The sequence below is a fragment of the Dermacentor andersoni genome, chromosome 1 (genome assembly GCF_023375885.2).
Source record: "Dermacentor andersoni chromosome 1, qqDerAnde1_hic_scaffold, whole genome shotgun sequence".
Taxonomy (NCBI): Eukaryota; Metazoa; Arthropoda; class Arachnida; order Ixodida; family Ixodidae; genus Dermacentor; species Dermacentor andersoni.
In genome coordinates, this window is record NC_092814.1 from 116,462,064 (window position 1) to 116,486,739 (window position 24,676).

General features: G+C 49.9%; 1 protein-coding gene across 1 annotated transcript in view; it reads right to left on the minus strand.

Annotated features, from left to right (window-relative positions):
• LOC126543877 (uncharacterized) overlaps nucleotides 1-24,676 on the minus strand; it is a 204,754-nt gene that overhangs the window by 27,880 nt on the left and 152,198 nt on the right. The window contains exon 14 of the mRNA XM_050191008.3: nucleotides 5,483-5,614. Coding sequence (XP_050046965.1) covers nucleotides 5,483-5,614 — 132 coding nt within the window. The remainder of the gene's footprint in view (nucleotides 1-5,482; nucleotides 5,615-24,676) is intronic.

Here is a 24,676-nt window from a genome sequence, read left to right on the forward strand (position 1 = left end):
ATGACCTCATAGTCCAGTTCACCAACACATCGGATGATCTTGTAGCGTCCGAAATAACATCGCAATAGTTTCTCACTGAGTCCTCATCGACGTATTGGGGTAAAAAAGCCCAAACACGGTCACCGGGCTGGTACTCAACAAAGCGTCGTCGGAGGTTATAGTGTCGGCAGTCGGTACGCTGCTGGTTCTTGATCCGTAGGCGGGCGAGCTGTCGGGCTTCTTCAGTGTGCTGGAGATAGGTAGCAACGTCAAGATTCTCCTCCTCAGTGATGTGCGGCAGCATGGCGTCGAGCGTCGTCGTCGGGTTCCTGCCGTAAACCAGCTTAAACGGCGTGATCTGCGTTGTTTCTTGCACCGCCGTGTTGTAAGCGAAGGTTACGTATGGCAGGACGGCATCCCAAGTCTTGTGTTCGACGTCGACGTACATTGCTAGCATGTCGGGGAGGGTTTTATTCAGGCGCTCCTCCGTAAGACTGTTGTCTGTGGGTGGTAGGCAGTTGTCCTCCTGTGCCTTGTCTGACTGTACTGGAGAATGGCTTGGGTGAGCTCCGCTGTAAAGGCTGTTCCTCTGCCGGTGATGAGGACTTCTGGGGCGCCATGTTGCAGCAGAATGCTTTCAACGAAAAATTTTGCCACTTCGGCTGCGCTGCCTTTCGGCAGAGCTTTAGTTTCAGCGAAGCGGGTGGGGTAGTCCGTCGCCACGGCGATCCACTTATTTCCCGACGTTGACGTCGGAAACAGTCTCAACAAGTCCATCCCGATCTGCTGAAAAGGTCGGCAAGGAGGCTTGATCGGCTGTAGTAATCTGGCTGGCCTTGTGGGTGGTGTCTTGCGTCGCTGACAGTCTCGGCATGTCTTCAACGTCGGTGGCTAGGCGCGGCCAGTAATACCTTTCTTGTATCCTCGATAGCGTCTGGGAGAAGCCAAGGTGCCCGGCGGTCGGATCGTCATGTAGTGCACGCAGTACTTCTGGATGCAGCGCCGATGGAACAAGAAGGTAGTTGGTGCGGACTGGTGAGAAGTTCTTCTTCACGAGTAGATTGTTTTGAAGTGTGAAAAAAGATAATCCACGCTTAAATGCCCTGGGGACAACGTCGGTGTGCCCTTCCAAATATTCGACGAGGCCTTTTAGCTCCGGGTCTGCCTGTTGCTGTTCAGCGAAGTCTTCCGCGCTTATCATTCCAAGGAAGGCGTCGTCATTCTCGTCATCTTGCGGCTGGGGGTCAATGGGGGGCGCGTGATAGGGAATCGGCCTATTTTCGTCCGGACTTGTAGGTTACAGTGATGTCGTATTCTTGTAGTCTGAGGCTCCACCGCGCCAGTCGTCCTGAAGGATCCTTTATATTTGCTAGCCAACACAATGCGTGATGGTCACTGATAGATATATAGATAAGGGCGAAATTTAGCTGTAGCCCAAACGATGGCGAGGCATTCCTTTTCGGTCGTAGAATAGTTGCCTTCCGCTTTTGACAGCGACCGGCTAGCGTAAGCTATCACCTGTTCGACTCCGTTTCTCCTCTGGACTAGAACGGCACTGAGGCCTAGGTTACTGGCGTCAGTATAGATTTCTGTATCGGCGTGCTTGTCGAAGTGCACAAGTACCGGCAGTGACTGCATCCGTCGTTTGAGTTCTTCAAATGCGTTAGCCTGCAGCGTTTCCCACTTGAACTCAACATCACATTTAGTTAGACGTGTCAACGGCTCAGATATGTGTGAAAAGTCCTTGACAAAGCGCCTGTAGTAGGCACACATGCCAAGGAATCTACGCACTGCCTTCTTGTCGATGGGTTGCGGGAACTATGCGATGGCAGCTGTCTTTTGTGGGTCTGAACGTACACCAGATTTGCTGATTACGTGGCCTAGGAACAGAAGCTCATTGTACGCGAAGCGGCATTTTTCCGGCTTCAGAGTGAGCCCTGATGACTTGATGGCCTCTAGTACTGTTGCAAGCCGCCTGAGGTGATCGTCGAAATTTCCGGCGAAGACGACGACGTCCTCCAAGTAAACGAGACAGGTCTGCCACTTCAATCCTGCTAAAACCGTGTCCATCACGCGCTGGAATGTTGCAGGCGCGGAGCACAGTCCAAATGGCATAACCTTGAACTCGTAGAGGCCGTCTGGGGTGATGAAGGCAGTCTTTTCGCGATCTCTTTCGTCGACTTCTATTTGCCAATAGCCAGACTTGAGGTCCATCGACGAGAAGTATTTAGCGTTGCAGAGCCGATCCAATGCGTCGTCAATACGTGGGAGGGGGTATACGTCCTTCTTCGTGATCTTGTTCAGACGACGATAATCGACGCAGAAATGTAGGGTTCCGTCTTTTTTCTTCACCAAGACTACAGGAGATGCCCAAGGGGTTTTGGACGGCTGGATGATGTTGTCGCGCAGCATTTCGTCAACTTGGTGCCTTATAGCCTCACATTCTCGTGTAGAAACTCGATAAGGGCTCTGGCGGAGTGGTCGAGCACACTCTTCGGTTATTATGCGATGCTTTGCGACTGGCGTTTGTCAAATCCTTGATGACGTCGAAAAGCACTCTTTTTATCGTCAAAGTAAACTTCTCAGCTGTTGTTGCTTAATCATGGAGAGACTTCGATTCACGTCGAAGTCTGGTTCGGGAACTATGGTCGTCGGGGTACATGCGGCAGAATCCGAGAGGACAAACGCATTGTTGGTTTCCAGAGTTTCCTCGACGTATGCGATCGTCGTGCCCTTGTTGATGAGCTTGAACTCCTGGCTGAAGTTTGTCAGCAACACTTTCGTGTTTCCTCCGTGGAGTCGAGCGATTCCTCTAGCGACGCAAATTTCACGGTCGAGCAGTAGACGTTGGTCGCCTTCGATGACGCCTTCTACGTCAGCGGGTGTTTCGGTGCCGACCGAAATAACAATGCTCGAGCGAGGCGGGATGCTCACTTGATCTTCGAGCACACTCAAGGCGTGGTGATTACGAGAGCTCTTCGGCGGTATCGCTTGGTCTTCCGACAGCATGACCGATTTCGACTTCAGGTCGATGATTGCGCCGCGTTGGTTTAGGAAGTCCATGCCGAGAATGACGTCTCATGAACGCTGTTGGAGGATAACGAAGGTGGCAGGGTAAGTCCGGTCATGAACGGTAATTCTTGCCGTGCAGATTCCAGTTGGCATAATGAGGTGTCCTCCAGCGGTCCGAATTTGAGGGCCCTCCCATGCAGTCTTAACCTTCTACAACAGGGCGGCGATGTGTCCACTCATGACGGAGTAATCGGCCCCTGTGTCCACTAAGGCGGTAAGTGTGTGGCCGTCGAGGAGCACATCGAGGTCGGTGGTTCTTTGTCTGGCGTTGCAGTTAGCCCTTGGCGTCGGATCACGGCTGCGTCGTGTTGAAGCTGCAACGTCGCGTCGTCGAGTCGTCTTTCGTCGGTGTAGTCTTGGCTTCCTGACTTCGTCGGGATGGCGGCGTGTCGTTATTATGTCGTCGAGATGGTCTCTTCGTCGTCTTCGTCGGCGGCAGAGGATCTTCGTCAGTTCGACGAACAGCAACCGAACCTCCATCGGTTGCTGCTTTTAGTTTTCCGGATATGGGCTTGCAGAGCGGCCCCGGGCTGGGCCGGTGTATGGTCGGCGCTGCGGCGACAGGTAGCGGCCTGGTGACGGCGAACGGGACGGTCGTCGAGAGTTCCACTGAGTGGCGGCTAGGTAATCGGCGATGTCACGTGGGCGCTCCCCAAGCTGTGGACGTGGTGTGTTGACGGTGAACCCTCTGAGTCCCATGTCGCGGTATGGGCATCGGCGGTATACATGGCCGGCTTCTCCGCAGTGATAGCAGAGCGGGCGGTGGTCGGGGGCTCGCCAAATGTCCGTCTTCCTCGCGTAGGTGCGCTGGGCGACGGGTGGGCGTGCTGGCGGCGAACAACGGGATTACGGCGTCACAGGGCCCTGGCGCGGTCGCGGAGGGGGGCCTTGACGGCGTACGATGGCGGCGTAGGTCATCGCTTCTGGCTGGGGCTGAGGTAATTGAAGTTGTACCTCAGGAACACCAAGTGATCGCTGAACCTCATCTTTCACGATGTCGGCGATCGAGGCCACTTGAGGCTGCGACGAAGGCAGGTCCTTGCGCAGTTCTTGGTGCACAATGGCCCTGATCGTCTCTTGAAGGTCTTCGGAACACAGTCCTTGGATGGCGTACTGCGGCGTGAGCCCCTGGCGGCTATATTGCCGGTTGCGCATCTCCAGAGCTTTCTCAATCGTTGATGCCTCTGCAGAAAACTCAGCTACAGTCTTCGGTGGGTTACGAATAAGTCCGGCAAAAAGTTCTTGCTTGACGCCCCGCATCAGAAAGCGGACTTTTTTCTCCTCCGACATTTCCGGGTCGGCGTGCCGGAAAAGACGGGCCATCTCCTCCGCGAAGATCGCGATAGTCTCATTTGGCAGCTGCGCTCCGGTTTCTAGTAGTGCTTCGGCTCGCTCTTTTCGCACGACGCTTGTAAATGTTTGCAAGAAGCCGCTTCGGAACAGGTCCCACGTCGTTAAGGTGGCTTCTTGATTCTCGAACCAGGTCCTGGCGGCGTCTTCCAATGCGAAATACACATGTCGCAGCTTGTCGTCGCTATCCCAACTGTTAAACGTAGAGACCCTCTCATACGTCTCCAGCCAGCTTTCCGGGTCTTCAAGTGTGGAACCACGGAATGTCGGTGGCTCCCTGGGCTGCTGCAGAACTATTGGGGCCGCTGAGGCTGCCATTGGGGCTGTCTTCTTAGTCGTCTCTGGACGATCTTCTCGGACGATCTTCTTGGTCATCTCTGGTAGAATTCCGTGTTCCGGGGGAAGCTGCTGTAGCCGGCGGCTTGCTCGATGTTCCGGGACGACATTGCTGTTGTCTTTGCGGTCCGGGCTTGAATTACAGCTTGTCGGCGGCATACGGTACATGAACGTAAAGCACCTCCACCAGATGTCACGTGGTGGTGACGTTGAAGAACACAGTAGCAATACTGTGAAGGACAAAAATAACATTTATTGGGCGAACCTGTGCCCACAAGACAGGCTACACTTATAGCACAACGATAGCAGCAAACACGGTCGGCAATCGGCGAAATCTGATCAGCGGGTCAAGCGCGTCGGCTTTTATACATCAATCATCGAATGTTCCAGAGTAACCGATGGGACCCCCTTGCCTTCCACAAAGTTCTACATTTCTCGCGTCGCGCACACATGCGATCAGATTACACAAGGTTCGGTCACAGGCAGCGGATGGAAGCATCGATAACATTCCAGAAACTTCTGATACATGTAGGCGCGTCCTGCGCTATACGATAACATTTGTAAGGCGGTGAAACGTGTCGCCCGATAAAGACAAACAAGTACACGTGTCAATACAATAGCACTCTTAACACCTTAAAAAACACAGGGAAAAGGTTTCTTTCATAGAAGTAGCAAATGTGCTATATTTCTGGATGCACAAGACACAAAAAAAGATTGCAAAGACTAGAATGCCAAATCATGCCACCTTGAATAGAAGGCGGCTTGCGGCTCGGCGATCCTTCAGCAGTTGCACAGACACCATTCTGGTGTGACTCCATGCTAGCAGCCAGCTGTCGCTTCAGCGCACGCCGCTGTAGGTACCCCGCTGATGTGATGGCTGGCAAAACACAAGACAAAAATGAGCACTGTGAGTGAAAAACAGACTTCGTTTTAGTGGCGACATTGCATATTAGTTATAGAGACATGAAGAGAAAAATGATTTCTCGTGTACCAGTAACTTACTCTTCCACAACATCAAAACACCACTCTTGCTGCGAGCTGATGCTTGGAAAGCCAGAAAGAAATGAAAAACACAAAAGAAAGGCGGTGACTTCGCCTTAAAATTCCCGCATCAGCTCACCATGACATCATGGATTTTGACAGCGTCTGCTAGGGCCCAGTTATTTCTTTAATGGTAAAGACTGACTGCATTGTGTTCTAAAGGAGCCAAAGGCTGAATATGGAAAGTTTCACGAACATTTACTGAGCCAACATGGCCAAAATATGAAAAAATACTTAGAAATCCGTGACGTCACACTGACGTATTGGCACTGGGGTTCCAGCGCGAAATTCAAAAATGAAGCTTTGAGCTTCATTTTCTCTTCTAATAATCAGCCTATTATTGTGTAATTAATCACAACAGAGTTTTCTAAGAATAATTTATCAGTCTAAATTGATTTATTGTTTTGCTTTTGTGTCTCTTTAAGATATCACATTTTTTTTCTCTCAAGCAATCATAGATGTGTTCGAAATGCCATAGATGCAATTATTCTCGTTCAATCTGTCTAGGGGCCTAACTTCATCTTCACCAACCCCTCCACCACCTATCTAGTACATTTATTCCAGGGTATTAGCTTCCAGTTGGACACAGGTGATGTTGTGCTCGTTAACGGACGTCGACAACACTTGTCGTGAACTGATGTTCGGCCGTGTTTGAAGCATATACAGTCGCCAACCGTTTATTCGGACCTCACAGGGACTGCGGAAATGTCCGAATAAACAGGTGTCCGAAAAAGCAGATCAAGAAAAACAAGATCCTTTATTTCCACGGACTTATTCGGGCTTGGCAGTAGGCTTGAAGAAATGGTGAATGCGCCGTTCTACACTGTTCCGTTTACGCGCAATCAGATAAGCCTGAATCTCAGAGAGCGTTGTACGGTCACTATAGGCGGCTGAAAGCACAGTCACTGCTTATACTATGATGAGCAATATGAAAGGGAACACAGGATCGCGTAGAAAACACCCTCAGACCCAGCTATGGGTGATGCGCAGCGGCCGCCATCGGAAACAAAGTGGAAAGGGGGACGCTGTTCTAATAACTGTTCGCACTCCCGCTGCACGTCTGCAAAGTGCAGAACTTCGCATCGCCAGCAGACAGTGATAACACTGCTATATATTGCGTCACTGGTAACTTTATTGCGCCGAATCGTTACAAAAGGTAGCACTGTTCCTGACTTCGAGATTCATTTATGGTAAATCTGGTAAATCGGGAAAGAATGGGCTGTAAGGCTGAGTTCAAAATATGTTTATTGGCACTTGCCCAAATGAAATAAGCAAATGAAATAAGGCAACAGCATCATCCCAGCTTATGATCGTCATTTGTTTTGTTTGCTGGTGGCCTAATAACGCGTCATGCCACCGCCGACTTGAACGACGGCCTCCATCTTTGGGGCAGAGATGCGTAGAGAGCCTCGATGAATGCGGTATCACGCTGAAGACACTTCCACTCATGTTCTGTTGCTTTCCATAGGGGGTTGAAATTCACGAATTCTAGGGACCTCTTCGAAAGGTTCACTTTCATACGGCCCCAAACGTGCTCTATAATGTTCATATCAGCACCCTTCGCATACCACTGAAGTTGCATTTCCCCTCGCTCTTCCAAAAGGCGCACCATGTCCTTCGATGTGTGAACGAGAGACAAGTCCTGCTGGAAAAAATAACACCCATCCAGGTGCGGCCCGTTCAACACATAGGGGATCATGGTGCTCGAGCAGAGTGCAATACGCAGCACTGGTGAACCTCCCATCAATTCTCAACAGTGGGCCTAGGTCTTTGTGGGAAATCGCCCCCCAGACGTTCACAGACACACGTCCGCTGGCGGCCACCTCCTGGATATTCTGCGGACTAAAGTGTGTGTTTTTGGTCCGCCACACTCTCTTTCGTTGGTCCAAGCGGCTCCAGAACGTGGACTCAGAGAAAACCACATGCTTCCACTCGCTCTCGCTTCAGCTGCGGTGTTCAGTAGCGAACCTCAGGCGCGAAGAAAAAAATATGAATGAAAGAAAAGAAAATGAATCGGTGCAAGTCGCTGCGACGATTACCATCTTATCGGCTGTCGGACGATACCATATTATCAGCGAAATGACGTAAGCTGCTCCTTTGCAGAAATGCCAGCGTGGTGGGAGGGCCAACAGTTAGTGGAAGAGTGCCCTCCTTTCCCCCTTTGTTTTTCACAGCGCCATGCGCGTATCATTCTGAGTCTGTTTCGAGGCTGTTTGCCACGCGTTCCTGTGTTCCCTTTCATATTGCTCATGATAGTACACGCTCCGCATGCGACGGCAGCGTAGCACATTATGCGTCATTTTTCAACTCAGAGTCATTGTCCGGCGGTGCAAAGGAAACCTGACAAATGATCTCGCCGTCGTCGAGTTCTGCGCATTTCAGTACAGCAGCGTGAGCACCTGTGAAACTGTCAAATGAGACGGTGTCCGGAATCGCAATGCAACCACTGTGGAGGTCTCGGCAGAATATTTTCGGTGTCAGTAGGGAGCACATCAGAAGGCGACAAATCCTAGGCGTCCCAGCACCCGCTTGCCGGCATTCCCCGGCACAGTCGGCGCCATTATACACTAGACGCTATGTTTCCGTATGCCACGTTGCATCACCGCAACCTCGACACAGTACACAAAGCAAACATCACCACGTCGTCACACCGACAACAGTCGCACAAATGAAAAACATCGCCTCCCGCAGCGTCGTGCACGAAGAAAGAAACAATGCAAAGAAACAAATCAGCTGCTGGATTGTCTTGACATGGCTTACTAAGCTGAGACCGGAACTGCTGTAGTGACGAACCAGGCAGAAACGACGATGATGAGCGGGGATTTGCAGTAGCGCCACTTTGTAGGGCAGCAAGGAGGTTCCGTTCAAAAGAAAAATGGCGTTCAGCAAGTTGAACCATGCACCGGTCAGAGTCGGTGCATGGTGCTTTCGATCGAGTTGGCTCAAGGAGTGTCCGAAAAATCAGAGGAGAGGTTGCAAGGTGTCTGAACTTTCGGCAGTTGTTATACATTATGGTCTATGGGGAGAATGGCGATGCTGCGAAGCAGATCGAATAATCAAGCATGTCCGAATTTTTGGAGTCCGAAAAATCAGTCGGCGCTTAATTCGATATATCTGTGTTCGATATATCGAGGTTTGACTGTGTATACCAAGTTAACATTTCCAAATTCCCCGAGTTTTCCAGGTTTTCCCCGAGTGCCTTTGCAATATATCGAGTGACGTGGAACTTTGTTTTATGTCAAGACGGGTTCCCTACATCATGTCGCCCAATGGTGTCACTCTCTAGCAAGCATGATAGAAAATAAAAAACAATGTAATCCAGTTTTAATAGTAAGGGGTAGTGTTTATTTTATTCAAAAAGAAAACCGAAGGGCGGGGTTAGTAAAATGCATAGTGAATAAGATATCTTTGAAAGAAATAGTAAAACCCATTGCAAATCGAACATTCTCAAATACGAATAAAAAAAATACATACAGAATATTTTCGAATATGAGCTATTTCTATCAACTGATAGCAAGCTAAGTGGTATGAGGCCCGAACTTTATCACAAGTCAGATTCTTTCGCAACAGCTGGTAAGTCAACCTCAACTGTCCTGACCTACTCTCAGCCCGTGCACAACACCTCAGTGTTGCGTTTCACTGTTCTTAAAGAATTTTTTTACTTGGATAAGGGGCACCTGCACTTCGGCGTCAGGCAACACTTTGCTTTTAGAGTGAAAGCTCTTTCAAAAAAGCGGCGGCAGGCTTCCTTTCCGGTTCATTGCTCAATGCGTAAGTCCTTTGTCTTCTTGTTTTCCTTCGGCTGCGCGTTCGCCACCCGGACTATTTGAAGCATCCTCTTGGACAGCTGTACAGTCAGCGTACAATTTTTTGGACTCCCTAGGGGCCGCGAAAACATCTAAAAAAAAATGAGTGCATGTATGTCTTTTACAGCCCTTAAGGGCTCAAATCACCACAGGCACGCCCGAAAAAGCTCTGAAGATCTGCCAGCACCCTTATTAGGCATATCGGTGCTCGTACTGTGACAGGAGATGGCGAGTGCACGTGTGTACAGTTAAGGAATACATACTGTGTCCTGTGACAGTTGCCCCTTCCCACACTTGTTATGCTTCACAGCATAACACTGCTGTAATAAGGAGAAGATGCCTTTCGGAAACCGGCATGCAATGCACCGTGCTTTCCGAACTTAGAAGCCAATCGCCATGACTACAAAGGCGGTGTCGGTGCCATTGCTGACAGCGGCGAATTCTTTCAATGAAAAACACGGCACAGAACAGCAAGAAGCTTAATACCAAACCTCGAAGCCGCTAGGCCTAGCATTGCCACGGTGATGGCTACGGCTGCCAGCGGATCTGCGTGCGAGTGTGCCGGTTAGAGGCGGCGAGGTCATCAAAATGGCGCCGGTTGTGGCTTCTATTAATGCTCTTTTGGACCTGCGGTCACGGCATAAAGTCAGGAAAATCTGAAGGCGAAGGGTTCTTGCATCTGAAATTTCAGACATTCTCTATACATTGACCCTATGGGGTCGTAGCGAGGCCGCAAAGCCGTCCGAATTATCTGGCGTCCGGATAGTCGCTCGCTGACTGTACTCTAGCAACTCCTCGAGCCGACGACACGGCGTCACAGACCATTCGTTACGATTCCTCTCTGTTACTCGAGCCAGCATTACGACGACTTTCATTCCCTTTCGATAAAATTACAGATAATTTTCCCTGATAGAAGCACGAATTCCCTTAGTTTCCCCTGAGTTTTTTCAGACTACTCAAAATCCCTGAGAATTCCCGGTTTTCCCGGACGGTAGACACCCTGTATATATATTGTGGGGATGCGCGACTCTCACGCATCCCCTGATATGTTGTTTTCCCGCACGGCTCGCGTGGCCTGGCGCCCGCGGCGGTCGGAGTGGTACAAGCGCGGCGCAAGAGATGGCGCGAGTGTCGCGCCGCTGCGGGGTTACTTTGGTGCGGGAAAGACAAGGCGCGTCCTCTTTGGGTTCGGGAAGCAAGCGGGATGGACGTGCCGTGCCGCGCCGACCCATGCTTCTGCGAGACCGTCTCGCGTGGCCGCCTTGGACACCGTTCGTGTGACAGTACGCGCGAACGACCAGGCGTTGGGATCCAGCATGGGGCGAACATATTCGCTCGCTATCAGGTCGCAGTAAGTCGGACTTCTAGATTTGTCGCGCGCCCATCGGCATGTTTTGCGGATAGCAACTCGGCTAGCAGGCGTTGATCTATGAAAGGTGCAATAAATGCCCTTGTGACTGTTTGCACTACTGTATTGTCGTTCCTTTGTCCCAAGAGTACGGAGGAGAACCCCATATCTCCCACAATATATACAGTCGAACACGGATATATCGAACCCACATATATCGAATTATTGTCTGTATCAAACTCGTAAATTATCCCTTTGAAAATTCTGTGTTAAAGTATAGCAATCCGTACGTTTATATCGAACGATATTGTTACCCGCCATTGGATATATAGAACGCCGCGCGATCTCGGCACTCGCTGCACCCGCGAGCTCCGCGCCTCCCACGAAATGCTCGGAAAATGTGAGAGCGAGAGGGAGGGAGGCTCGGACTGTACTCCCGCTGCGCACGCTCTCCGACTTGCGGAACTGCTTTTTTTTTTCTCTCTCTCAATGTCTCTCATCCTTCCCCCGCGTAACCATAGTGATCGGCTCGGAAAAGAGGAAAGAAGGCGCCGGCGGCCTCCTCCTTTTGCCTTTTTTTTTCTTGTTGCTTTTTCACGAGTTTTGCTCAGCCAACCACAGCTCGTGCCTTTCGTACATCGCTGTCGCCCTCGAAGGTGACCGGTGACCATCGCGAGCGGTTTGTTGGCGGAGGCTGCGCACGTGAATTCTTGTGTTTTGTGCGCGTTCTTGTGTTTCGTGTTCATTATTGTTTTGCGTGCGTCTCACGACACGTGTGACTGGATCGTGGTTAGCCGACGCGGAAGCAATGGCCACAGCAAGCACAAGCAGCGTCAAGAAGCGCAAGAACCTGGACTTTGCGACAAAGCTGAAAGCCATTTAGCGTGTTGAGGCGGGCGAGAAAAGTGCTACGGTGGCAGACGACTTCGGGATTCCTCGGAGCACTCTAAGCACCTTGTTAAAAAACAAGGCGGACATAAAGTCGAAAGCGGCGGAGCAACGAACGTCGGGAGCTTGTCGTGTGCGCGCTCCTGCCCACGAGAAAGTTGAAAAGGCCCTCTATGCGTGGTTTTTAGAGGTGCGGGCTAAAAACATTCCGGTGGATGGCCCAATGCTAATGGCTAAAGCTAAATGGTTTGCCGCTGCACTCGGTGATGACAACTTCGCCGACAATACAGGGTGGCTGCAGAGGTTTAAGAACCGCCATAAGATAGTTGGCAAAACCATTTCTGGGGAAAGCGGAGCCGTCATCAGCCAGGATATCCAGCAGTGGATTTCGAACGAATGGCCGGAAATTTGCGCGAAGTTTTCACCCGCGGAAATCTTCAACGCCGACGAGACCGGGTTGTTTTGGCAGATGCTGCCAAGCAAGACGCTCGACGTCCGGGGCAGCACGTGTCACGGGGGCAAGATGAGCAAAGTCCGCGTGAGCGTTCTGCTCGCTGCAAACATGGATGGCTCTCAAAAGCTCCAGGCCTTTGTGATCGGCAAAGCAAGGGCACCGCGCTGCTTCAAAAACTGTAAGCAGCTCCCCGTTCGCTACGCCTTCAATAAGAAGGCGTGGATGACACGTCAGCTGTTTATAGAATGGCTGCAAGCGTGGGACGCCGAACTGGGCAAGTCGGGGCGTCACGCTTGCCTTCTCATCGATAATTGCTCGGCCCATCACACCACCTGCGAGCTCAAAAACATCGTGCTCAAGTTTCTGCCGGCAAACACGACAGCGAAGTTGCAGCCGCTCGACCAGGGCATCATTAAGTCGTTCAAAGTCGGCTACAGGAGGCGACTCATTGATAGGCTTTTGGTGAACCTCCGCATGGGCACCGAGCTTAAGGTTGACCTGCTGGGGGCCATTCAAATGATGACGGGCGCCTGGAGAGACGTGAAGCAGGATATCGTGGCCAACTGCTTCCGGAAGGCAGGCCTCGTGACGGCCAAACTTCCCGCAACCTGCGAAGACGGCGACAGCGACAACGAGTGCATGGACGACGCGTTTCGCGAGTTGTTGTCCCTTTTCCCAGCTGCCGTTCCAGCCGAAGTGTCTGCTGACGATTTTGTGAACGTTGACAGCAATGTTCAGGCTGTTGCGAGCCTCGCCGACGAGGACATTGTAGCTGCAGTCGCAGGGACCCAGGCCGACAGCTCGAGTGGCGACGAAGATCGTCCGGACGAGGGGGCGGCTACACGCTCGTACTCCGCCGCTGAAGTGGCGGCCGCGTTCAGCTTGATTCGCCGTTGTTGCGGCGACATGGAAGGAACCGGGCTTTCGCACCTGAACAGCCTCGATAAGATCGAGGCTGGCGTCTTTAATTTCATTTGCAAGGCGAAGAAGCAGACCAACATAAGCGATTTTTTTTCACGCAAATAAAGCATTACGTTGCGTCGTGTGTGCGGAAATAGTTGTCATTCTTGAATGCGCCGATCGGTAGGTCATCGTCCGCCACAGGTAGTCTCTGGGCCTGTATTTTTTTATATCGAATTTTTAATATATCGAATTAATTCGTGATCCCCTTCGAGTTCGATATATCCGTGTTCGACTGTATACTCTTTTTTCTAAAGTTATTAATGACATTCTACATTCGTGCACGACTAAGCACCAAACTTGCTACTGCTTACCAGCCAATAACGAACGGTCTAACCAAGCATCTCGATTGAACCCTTACTGACATGCTGTCCATGTGTCTCCGCTGACCATCGCAACTGGCACGTTGCGTTGCAGTTCGTTACCTTCGCCAATAATTCTTTTTGCCACGATACCACAAGCTTCACTCCCTTCTTCCTCTTGTTTGGCCGCGACCCCTACGCTACCTTTCGACACCATTCTGCCTGGTAGTCTGAATTTCACATCCGAGTAAGCCTGTGAAGCCATACTCAAAGCACAAGAGGCACACCATATTGCCCGATGTCGACTTGTGGACTCGCAGGAAAATCAGCAGTACTTAAATGACACCCACCAACGTGATGTCCACTACACACCGGGCACCTTGGTTCACCTATCGTCACCATCGCAATGCGTTGGCCTCTCAAAGAAGTTACTTTCGCGCTGCTCCGGCCCTTACTGCGTCTTGCATGAAGTAAGTGACGACACATAGGAAATCGCCCCTCTGCCTCGCTCCTACATGGTCCATGTCGTGTGTCTTAAGTAGTATAATTCGACCGCTTCCTAAGCAGCACCGGTTTGGTGCTTCAGCCGCTGGGGGTCATGTGAAAGGCTGATGAAGCAGATGTTTTAACCCTTTCAGGGTCGCTTTTTTCGCCACATAGACTGCCCAGGGTCAATTTTTTTTATTGCAGATTTAAATTCTTCAGAGGGACCTATTTCGAAAAATAAAAATAAGATTAAAAAAAGGAAATCAACTTATAATAACTAAAAACTTGATGCATTGTTATGCACAATGTTCTAGGCTTAGAAAATGCACACCTCAGAATATTTCGCAAGTCTCAAATGTTCCTGCTCTTACACTAATACGTCTATAGCGTAATCAAACTGCATAGGTGAGTGCACTCAAGAAAACTGTGTGGTTGTGTGCCCGTCAAAAACGCAAAACATGTGACAAACTTCCGCTGATCTTCATCTTATCGCCAACCAGAGGCAATTAGTTTTCGCAAGTCTAAAACAAAAAAGAGGAAACGCATGCACGGCAGCAGACTTCGTATGCGCAACCCTATGAGCAATAAACGAGCGAGTAACAGGCGGTCGCCCTTTTAGCGATTAGTAATGAGATAGCCATCAGTTTTGCGAGCGCAAGAAGCCAAAACCGCCCGCGGAAAAAAAGCCAAACTGCCCGCCGCCCACCCACGCCGCGCCAATGCGCGAGCAGTAGTATATAGACGTGCCAGAGCAAACAAACCATGCGATGAAAACCAAGTGAGGGAGGCGCGAGAAAAAAGTTCCCTGTATTCTCGCATAGTGGCAGCACATGCCAGGAAAGAAAAAGTTAGGAAATTGGTGCGCTTTTTAAACGTACCGATGGCGCCGTAAATATAAGGCATCGACCATTTTGGACTTGTTCGCAGCACCGTATATTTACGTCATTGACCATGAAAGGATCAAGATTAGTCCAAAGAAGATGACGCTCTTAACTTTGCGCGCTGTCTACCATCTTGTCAGTTGCTACAGTTATTGTAAATATCCTGTAAATACAGTCGCTGACCGATTTTTCGGACTCCAAAAATTCAGACATGCTCGATTATTCGGTCTGCTTCGCTGCACCGCCATTCTCCCCTTAGACCATAATGTATAACAACTGCCGAAAGTTCGGACACCTTGCAACCTCTCGTCGGATTTTTCGGACACTCCTTGAGCCAACTCGATCGAAAGCACCATGCACTGACTCTGATCGGTGCATGGTTCGACTTGCTGAACGCCATTTTTGTTTTGAACGGAGCCTCCTTGCTGCCCCACGAAGTGGCGCTACTGCAAATCCCCGCTCATCATCATCGTTTCTGCCTGGTTCGTAGCTACAGCAGTTCCAGTCTCAGCTTAGTAAGCCATGTCAAGGCAATCCAGCAGCTGATTTGTTTGTTTCCTCGTGTACGACGCTGCGAGTAGGCCACGTTTTTTGTTTGTGCGACTGGTATCGGCGTGACGGCGTGGTGATGTTTGCTTTGTGTGCTGTGTCGATGTGTCGAGGTTGCGGTGATGCAACATGGCATACGGAAACATAGCGTCAAGTGTCTAATGTCACTGACAGCGCTCGCGCAGACTGCGCTCGGGAATGCCGGCAAGCAGGTGCCGGGAGCCTAGGATTTGTCGCCTTCCGATGTGCACCCTACTGACGCCGAAAGTGTTCTGCCGAGACCTGTGCAGTGGTTCCGGACACCGTCTCATTTGACAGTTTCACAGGTGCTCACGCTGCTGTACTGACATGCGCAGAACTCGATGACAGCAAGATCATTCGTCAGGTTTCTGCTGCACCGCCGGACGATGACTCCGAGCTGGAAGATGACGCACCATGTGCTACGCTGCCGTCACATGCGGGACATGCACAAGCAGTGACTGTGCTTTCAGCTGCCTATAGTGACCGTACGACCCTCTCAGAGATTCAGGCTCATCTGATTGTGCGTAAACGAAACAGCGTGCAACGGCGCATTCACGATTTCTTCAAGCCTTCTACCCAGCCCGAATAAGTGCGTGGATAAAAGGATTTCTTTTTTTTTTTTTTCTTAATCTGCTTTTTCGGACACCCGTTTATTCGGACATTTCCGCAGTCCCAGTGAGGTCCGAATAAACGGTCGGCGACTGCATACGAGGGACAATCCGAAAGTAAGTTTAATCATTTTTTTGAAAGAGAAGATGGTACACCAGATTGGTGTAGCCAGAGGAGGGGGGCGGGGGGGGGGTCTTGTGGGGTTGAAACCTCCCACTGCCCGAAATTTTCTGACAAACCCCCTTCCCCCCACCCCCTTTTTCTCACGAACAGAACGCTTCAGGAGGTGGGCTCTGAAAGAGCCACATGGATGAAAAAAAAAAGTCTGAAAGGGGAAGAGGGGGTTAAATTTAAATTATGGGGTTTTACGTGCCAAAACCACTTTCTGATTATGAGGCACGCCGCAGTGGAGGACTCCGGAAATTTCGACCGCCCGGGGTTCTTTAACGTGCACCTAAATCTAAGTACACAGGTGTTTTCGCATTTCGCCCCCATCGAAATGCGGCCGCCGTGGCCGGGATTCGATCCCGCGACCTCGTGCTCAGCAGCCCAACACCATAGCCACTGAGCAACCACGGCGGGTGGAGGGGGTTGTCATGTCACCGTACCTAGAACTTAAAAGTTTACCCAGTTTCTCCGCAACCACTCTCATGTCTAGAGTAGTTGTTTCCCTGCCTTCTCACATTGCCATTTCCCTATACCCCACCCCTTGTATGGGAACTGTGAACGAAGAGTGGCAAAGCTGTTAATCACTCGTTTTGCAACTGCGTTGTTTCTACCTATCCTCTGCATCCTCTCCCCACTCCTCTCTACCATTCTATCTAGCTTCCCTCTGGACTTGGGTATAGGCCTTTGCACCGGAAGCCTCGAACCAGAGAGTCGGAAACGGATATCAGGCCCCCGGTAGCGAGAGTGGCTAGCGTCTCATAGTTGCCCTCTCTTGCTGGACTGTCACGCGCAGTTCCCGCATTGACTGCACGACGTTTTCGCGATTTTAAGGTTATCTGCACAGGATATGCGAACGTCCGGGCAGCACTGCGCTGTGTGCGGTTGTTCTAACAACCAGAAGCGCAATGCAGCAAGAAAAGTGCAGTGCAGCACGCACAATGTTCTGCAAGAGGACTGCGGCTGCAACATGTAACTGTTGTATCGGTTTCCTGCCGCAAGGTACTGAAGCATCGCTGGATTAGCGCTGTAAATCGTAAAGAATTCGTCCCTACGGAGTCATCGCGCGTCTGCTCGATTCATTTTATCGACATGAAGCGGAAATCTGAGAATCCAGAGCCGATGCTTCAGCTCGGATACGCGAGGAAGATAAGATGCGCTGTGTGTGTCTCCATCGTCAGCCCCTAATGTTTAGATGGGCTATAAATATGCAAATATGAGCCAACAAGGTGAAGTTTTGGCAAGCGTGATGACAGTGGTCGTTTTCGTATTAATAGTAGGTCATGAAGGGGCGGCGGCGCATCATGAAACACGACATCCAAGTGCCGAAGAAGGTAGGCTCACACGTTGTGTTGGTGATAACATCGGTAATAAGCGCTTGCCTTTGATTTCCAGAGGGCAAAAGAAAACCTTGTGCCACAGGCGGCCCCATCTCCCAGTCCTCCTCTGACGAATGTATGCACGACTGTCAGACTGATTTTTCGAAACGCGCCGAAGCGCGTTTAATATCTGTTTATGTTCATCTTCAAGTCGACGTCATTCCGCAATCGCACGGACTGATTCGCAGCCGCGGGTGCTCAAAACAGGAAAGTTCTCGCCCTAATGAGTAAAGCGACACCTCTCAACACTGGTGATACTTGCACTAAAGGTCCACAACAACGCTGAGGAGACTTAATACAGGGAGAATCATAGGTGAAAGTAGCTGCAGTGCTGAGCTGACGCTTGCCGCTGCCATCCGGCAGTCGCGCGCAGTCGTATACGGCCGCTGCCCGCAGGAAAGTTTCCGTCTCGATGCGTAGCCGATGCCTCTAGACACTGGTGAGAATAGCACGAAAGTGGCAAGACGACTCTGTGAAGGCCGAAGATAAGGAGAAAAACAGATGTAGATAGCAACCAATGTTTTTAATCTGTTTGTTGATAGCAACAGCAGCGCTGAGCCGGCTGAGGCTGAGCAACGACAGTCCAGTATGGCATTGCCGCCAAGCAGACTCTAAGCGGCGCCGGTAGTCCAAATATGGCGGCGCCCGTGGAAGCCTCAGTGCAAAGGTCTATAGTAGAAAGGTAAGTGCTGCAATTTCTGCAGTGGCTTTGCGGGGGGTTCACGGATAATTACAGCTGTCAAGAGGCTAATGTGGCGATCTACGCCCAGGGAGCTCCAATGGGCATTGTAGATATTCGACGCGGTGCAAAGGTTCAAAAGAGTTTCTTGCGTCTTCTTTTCTCTCTGCCATGCTCCTTCCACGTATGTACATGCTCTGAACCAGCCCCGACGCAGGCAAACTTTCGAGAAAAAAGAAAAGTTTCACTTTAAAAGAATGCCGATTTACACATGGCAAAATATATCAAGAACGGGGGTGCTGGGCCACAGAAGCTAAGAAACCACCACAACAAACAGGTGCGAGAGCAGGTAGGAGAATGGTGTCGAAGTCCATGCAGAAACAGAAATATAGGAATGTAAGCAGTCACCGCGCCATTCAACAAAACCGGTGAATGTTGAACATTGTGACAGTGACTAACAGAAAAGAATGTTAATTCTTTCGTTACTACGCCTATTCAGATCGATCACCCGTGATCGCTGCTTTAAATTGCCAATTTGAACATGTTGGAGCAGTTTCTTATCCACATAAGGCCACCCAGAAGTTAGTACAGGCACTGCACTTTTAGAATCAGTTTAAATTTTCACGCTCCAGCGATGCTGTGATTTTTGATGGATCTACTTGTGAACTGATGTGCGTATGCTGTAAAGAAAAGTGGCGTGGCTTTCACCCTCTGCTGTGCTTGAGAAAAAGCATGCCACTCATTATTATGCAGCACTAGCACCAAAACTTTGTAATCAAATGGCCCCCAGCAAGTCAAGAATTAAATTATATCACCGGCTGTGCCGTCTGACAGTGCTGAGTGGTGATAATTACCCGAAAATGACGCCAGCTGTTCACTAGTGAGCTTTGGTTTGGAGTCCGAGTCATTTTATTCCACCAAAGCGTATTTCTGAAGGTCCGCTGCATGCCCAACATGTGGACCTGGCATTTCTCCAACCAGTTTCCAAGAGTTTCAGTTTCGCTTCTCTCGTAAAATCCCGGCAAGGGGTGCTGCCGGTGTCACTAGGCAGTTATAGAAAATCGCTGCCATGTCGTTGTCCCGCCGGCTGCATCACGAGAAAAGCGTCCCGCTTGAAACTATGCTGCACCCGCACTTGAATTTAGTGATGAGAACTTGAGTTATGATTCCTAAGATGACGGCAAAGCACATTCAAGCTCTGATGGCCACAATGTTTTGAGTCAGCTTGGGACATCCGCAGCTGTTCACCAGCGAGTTTCGCTTACAGCCTTGAGCGGTCTCCTTACTTGTACGTGCTTATCTGCCAATCTTTTTGCACTACTTGAGAGCTGTACCGATTATCTTCAGGGTGCATACTTCGCTTGGTCATGATGTGCTGCCATCAGCATCAAAGAAACTTCCAGTCACGCCAAGAAGGCCACCCCGTAGCACATCTCGGCCCAGCACTACAAAGCAGCGCAAGACAGTTTACAACAACATGGGATTTCTTCCTACTCTTCTTCACTGCAGAGGTCATAAAGACAATCTGCAAAAATACAAACAGATATGCTTGGATGCATAATTCTGTAGTTGCCCAACTACGCTGAGAATGATCGGTCCTGGAAAGAGGTGCATGACTCCAGACAAACTGGTGAAGCACCGCGTTTACTCAACTGTAACCTCTTTTTTTCATGATTTTCGTTGCCTCAACTCTACCTTTACGTTACATTCAAATAACAGCAAAATTTATTATTTTAAAACAAGTATTCTAAATTCTGCGGATTTCAACGTAATGTTGAAAACCCCTACGTTAAAATCTCGACTCAATAAATAAATTAAAGTCGACCTAAATCAACACCTTTTCGTTAGAATCGACCCAATTTTCGCTATGCTTGCGACTGGTATTATGGTTACGGTGCTGCATTACCCTGTGGCCTTTCGCACTTTGACTACATTCATTCACAACGTTGTGGCGACGCAGAGCCTTCGGTATGACGGCCGCTTCGAGAGACGAGTAAATTTGATGGCGGAGGAGCTGGGAAAACTCCGCCGCAGCTCGGCGGCTCGACGTCAATGAGTCAATGATTCTCGATGATAGCATCAATGGGAGGCCATTTGTAAATGCGGGGCCGGTTGGAAGGGCCTCGTAGTGGCCTGGTACTGTTCCCGAATGAAATGGTTTTGTGGTCTTTTAAGAAGTACTTAATATCAAACGAGCTCGACAGCACAGATTACTTGATTCTCAGGCAATCACTTTTAGAAATAGTTTTGCTCTCGCGAGACTTCACTAGTTTTGCCACCGAACCCCACGGTGTATATGGCAGACAGCACTCTTGGCACTGATAACCCTTTATTTGGCCTTTATTTTACTGCTAATAACCGATGCCACAATTTTCACAAAGGCTTCTAAACAGGAAGCAGTCCTGCTTTAGACTGTCTGCCTCATCAGTTCCCGAGTGTGATCAAATAACAATATGCCTCGCGTGATGACTGCAATTCTATGACGACAAGTTACTTCCAAACATCTCTTCAAACAAGTCGGACAGCAGGTCACCAAAAGTGACTGCCCCCCACCATCACCATATGGCACCATCGAACTTCTAGCACAAAGATCCATTCCTTTATTTTTGAATCTAGAATAATACGCATGCCCACAACACCGAAAGTGCGATTGAGTAATAGGAAACTTGCAAAATAGTGCCCGCCCTCTCCTGCACGTAGCCGTGGCCAGACCACTCACAGGAAGGTCTGGCTGGAAAACAAGGTTGATCTCCGCTGTTACCTGGGCTGCAACAAGTCAGCCCCCTTTTTAGCGCTGCTCGTTTTTCCAAGTCGTGTACCAGCTAGGTCATCAACATACATTATATATAGATGCATCAATTTGTCAACAATATTTTTTAAAATTTCATCATTTTTAAAAACAGCATAAGGATGACAGCATAATTTGATGTGAAAAAATGTGCATCCTCGTTGTGAAAGCATTCTTGTCCGGGGAGTTTGTCATTGCGTGGTGTACAACCGCTCTCTATCTCTCTAACACACACACATATATATATATATATATATATGGTCCTGAATATTTCACTGCAACTGTTCGAAAGAAGATTTTGTGCTCCTCACTGCACTGTTCTTGGTAAAATTTTGCAGAACGATCGCATTTTGGCGTCTACTTACTGTATTTACACGATTGTATGTCGACCTCTTCTTTAAAATTTGAAAATCTGAAGTGGGGGGGTCGACTTACAATCGAAACCAAAACATTGCACCGAAAAGAAAAAAAAAAAGCGAGACCAACGGGATATCAGGGGAGTTACAACGTAGTTTCAATTTTATGTTTGCTCTACGGCCCCACCTGTAGCTTTCCGCTATCCCGCGGGTTTGTTGGCTTTTCGGAAGGGTTTTTCAACATTTTTTAGTTTTATAGAGCACACAGCCCTCATGTGGGGGTGTCGATAGTTCATGGAAGTGCCGCTGTTCCATTTGCGGCAGCACCCTCAGAACAGCGGCGCTTGCGGGGAGTATCGATAGTTCATGGAAGAGCAGACACCGCTTGCGGCTCATGTGTTTCTCTTTCACAGTAGCTCTTTGACTTTGATTTGACTGCTGGCCACGTGTGACTTCCGTGCTTCCTCAGTCATCATGAGTGCTCCGAGTGCACTAAACATTTGGCGCTCGTTCACAGCGGCGTTGAAGAGGGCTGCCATCCTTTACACTGAAGAAACAAATAACTGCGTAGCGGGCCGCAAGTTTGATGTTTCTTAATGGGTGGTGCGAAAGTGGCGATGGCAGTGAAGCAATATTTTCACCAGTGATGGCAAGCGAAGAAGTTTCCACATGCCGAAGTCGGGACGCTTTCCGGAGCTGAAGGCCAAGCTCGCGGCGTACGTCGCTGAAATGCGTGATCGGTCCCTGCCAGTGATGTGCGACATGGTCATGAGACAAGCCTGGATCTTCGCCTTTTAAGGACCTGCTCCGCTGTGAGTACGAGTGGCTGGTGGCAGAAGACCGCGAACTTACGCCAACCGGACATTTCAAAAGAGCCTCCCTGACGGCTCTTTGTGGTTGGGTCCTTTCGCCGTGGACTTATGTATGTATGCAAATGCGGAATTTCGCTAGACGGCGACATGCTTCGGGACCGTAGCAGAAATGACGATGGCAGTACTAACGAGGAGGAGTAGTTCAGTGACCATGCCAGCTACTCATAAATTTGCGTCATGGAATGCGCCTGCGGGTATGCTCTTTTCTTTTTCCCTGTCACACGCGATATATGGGGGTCGACTTACAATCGTGTAAATATGGTACTTTAGTATAACGCTTGGCACAGTTAACTGCTTGGTTTTAAAGCAAAAAGTACAAATTTGCCTGCGCTTATAGGGATGCGAGCTGCTGCCGCAACGGCACAAGCATAAACTTGTGTCACTGCATGCAGTCAGCTGCAGAAAGCAGTGTTTCAGGGAGGGCTGCCACCTGTTCTAGGAGCGGGAAACACATATTCAAGATAGCTCAAGGTCATTCGGGTGTAATCAATGGCTTCTTTCACAGTGATTGGCATCCTGCTGAGGCTATTTGCGACACGTGGAGTGCCATCTCAGATAACAGAGCACAGTTCACGTCCCTTGAAATGAAGAGTTTTCCGAGTGAAAATCTTATCCGTAAGGTTACATTGGCACCATTCCACCCCACCACGAATGGACAGGCTGACAGAATGGTGCGAACAACCAAAGAAGCCCGTCTTGAATTATCCACGGGAACTGGGAAAAGCCACTAGCTGATTTCATGCTACAGCAGCACATAACCCCGCACACAGTCACAGGTCGTTCGCCGACCAAACTTTTGAGGCCGTCAGTTGTCAATTATGCTGGACCGGCTGCATCCGGACAGGGCTCCGGACAGGTCATCCTGGCTGACAGCACCTCAGCCCAACAACCTACAGACATTCCAGCCAGAAGATATTGTTTTCACACCCAAGTATAGTCGGGGCCTGCTATGGATTGTAGCAGTTCCCGTATTTACACGATTGCAAGCCGACCTATTTTTTTTTTTTTTTGGAAATCTGAAGTGGGGGGGGGGGGGGGGGGTCGACTTATAATCGAAACCAAAACATGGCACTGCAAAAAAAGTGAGACCAAAAAGATATCGGGGGTGCTGCAACGTAGTTACAATATTATGTTTGCAATACGGCCCTACCCGTAGTTTTCACTATCCCGCGCATTTGTTCGCTTTTCGGAAGGGTTTTTCAAAGTGTCTGAGTTTTACAGCGCACGCAACACTAATGGGGGGTGTCGATAGTCGATGGAAGTGCCGCTGTTCCATTCGCGGCGGCACCCCCAGAATGGCGGCGCTTGCAGGGTTCGAAGTCGGGACGCTTTCCGGAGCTGTAGGCCAAGCTTGCGGGGTACGTCGCTGAAATGCGTAATCAGTACCTGCCAGTGAAGTGCGACATGGTCATGAAACAAGCCCGGATCTTCGCCTTTTAAGGACCTGCTCCGCCGTGAGTACAGCGAGTGGCTGGCGGTAGAAGACCACGAACTTACGCCAACCGGACCTGTCAAAAGAGCCTCCCTGATGGCTGCGTGTGGTTGGGTGCATTTGGCATGGGCTGCTGTTCCACAAGATGTCGTAGTGCAGTCGTTTACCAAATGTGAAATTTCGCTGGACGACAACGCGCTGTGGGACCGTAGCAGCGATGACGATGGCAGCACTAGTGAGGACGATGGCACAAGCCAAGACGAGTAGTCCAGTGACCATGCCAGCTACTGATAAATTTTTGTTATGGAATGCGCCCTTGAGTATGCTCTTTTTTTTTTCCCCCGTCACGCGATATGGGGGGGTCGACTTACATTCGAGTCGACTGACAGTCGTGTAAATACGGTATCTCGAGAGCCATGGGGCCGGTGTCATGTGAGGTCGTGTTATTGGTTGGCCTAGTATTTCGCGATATGGACCAGCTCCGGCATCAGATTGGCACGGCTACCACGACACCGGAACCAGCGATCGTGGAACGGCAACTAGAGAGCGAGCCTGCCAAGCTCCCCGCAATCAATGGGCAGAGCAGCGGAACTTCCAAAAACGGTGAAGATGTACAGCAGCAACCTGCAGAAGTTCAACTTCCACACGGCGCATCTGCATATCAACCTGTGTTAACCGAAGACGTCGGGAAACTGGTCACGGAATCGAGGGAGCCATCGTCCACCATCGATCAGCCGTGCTTGCATAGTTTAGAGCGAGTTCGTAATGTTCCGCAGAATTTGAGAGACTATGTTTTAGCAATAGCAGATTGTTAATAATGTTCTGTCTAAGGGGGGAAGGGTTGTTATGTTTGCATGCTACAGCCACTTGCATTCCGTAACTGTAGTTGTATAATGTTGGCAACTTTGCAGGGCTCTGACGAT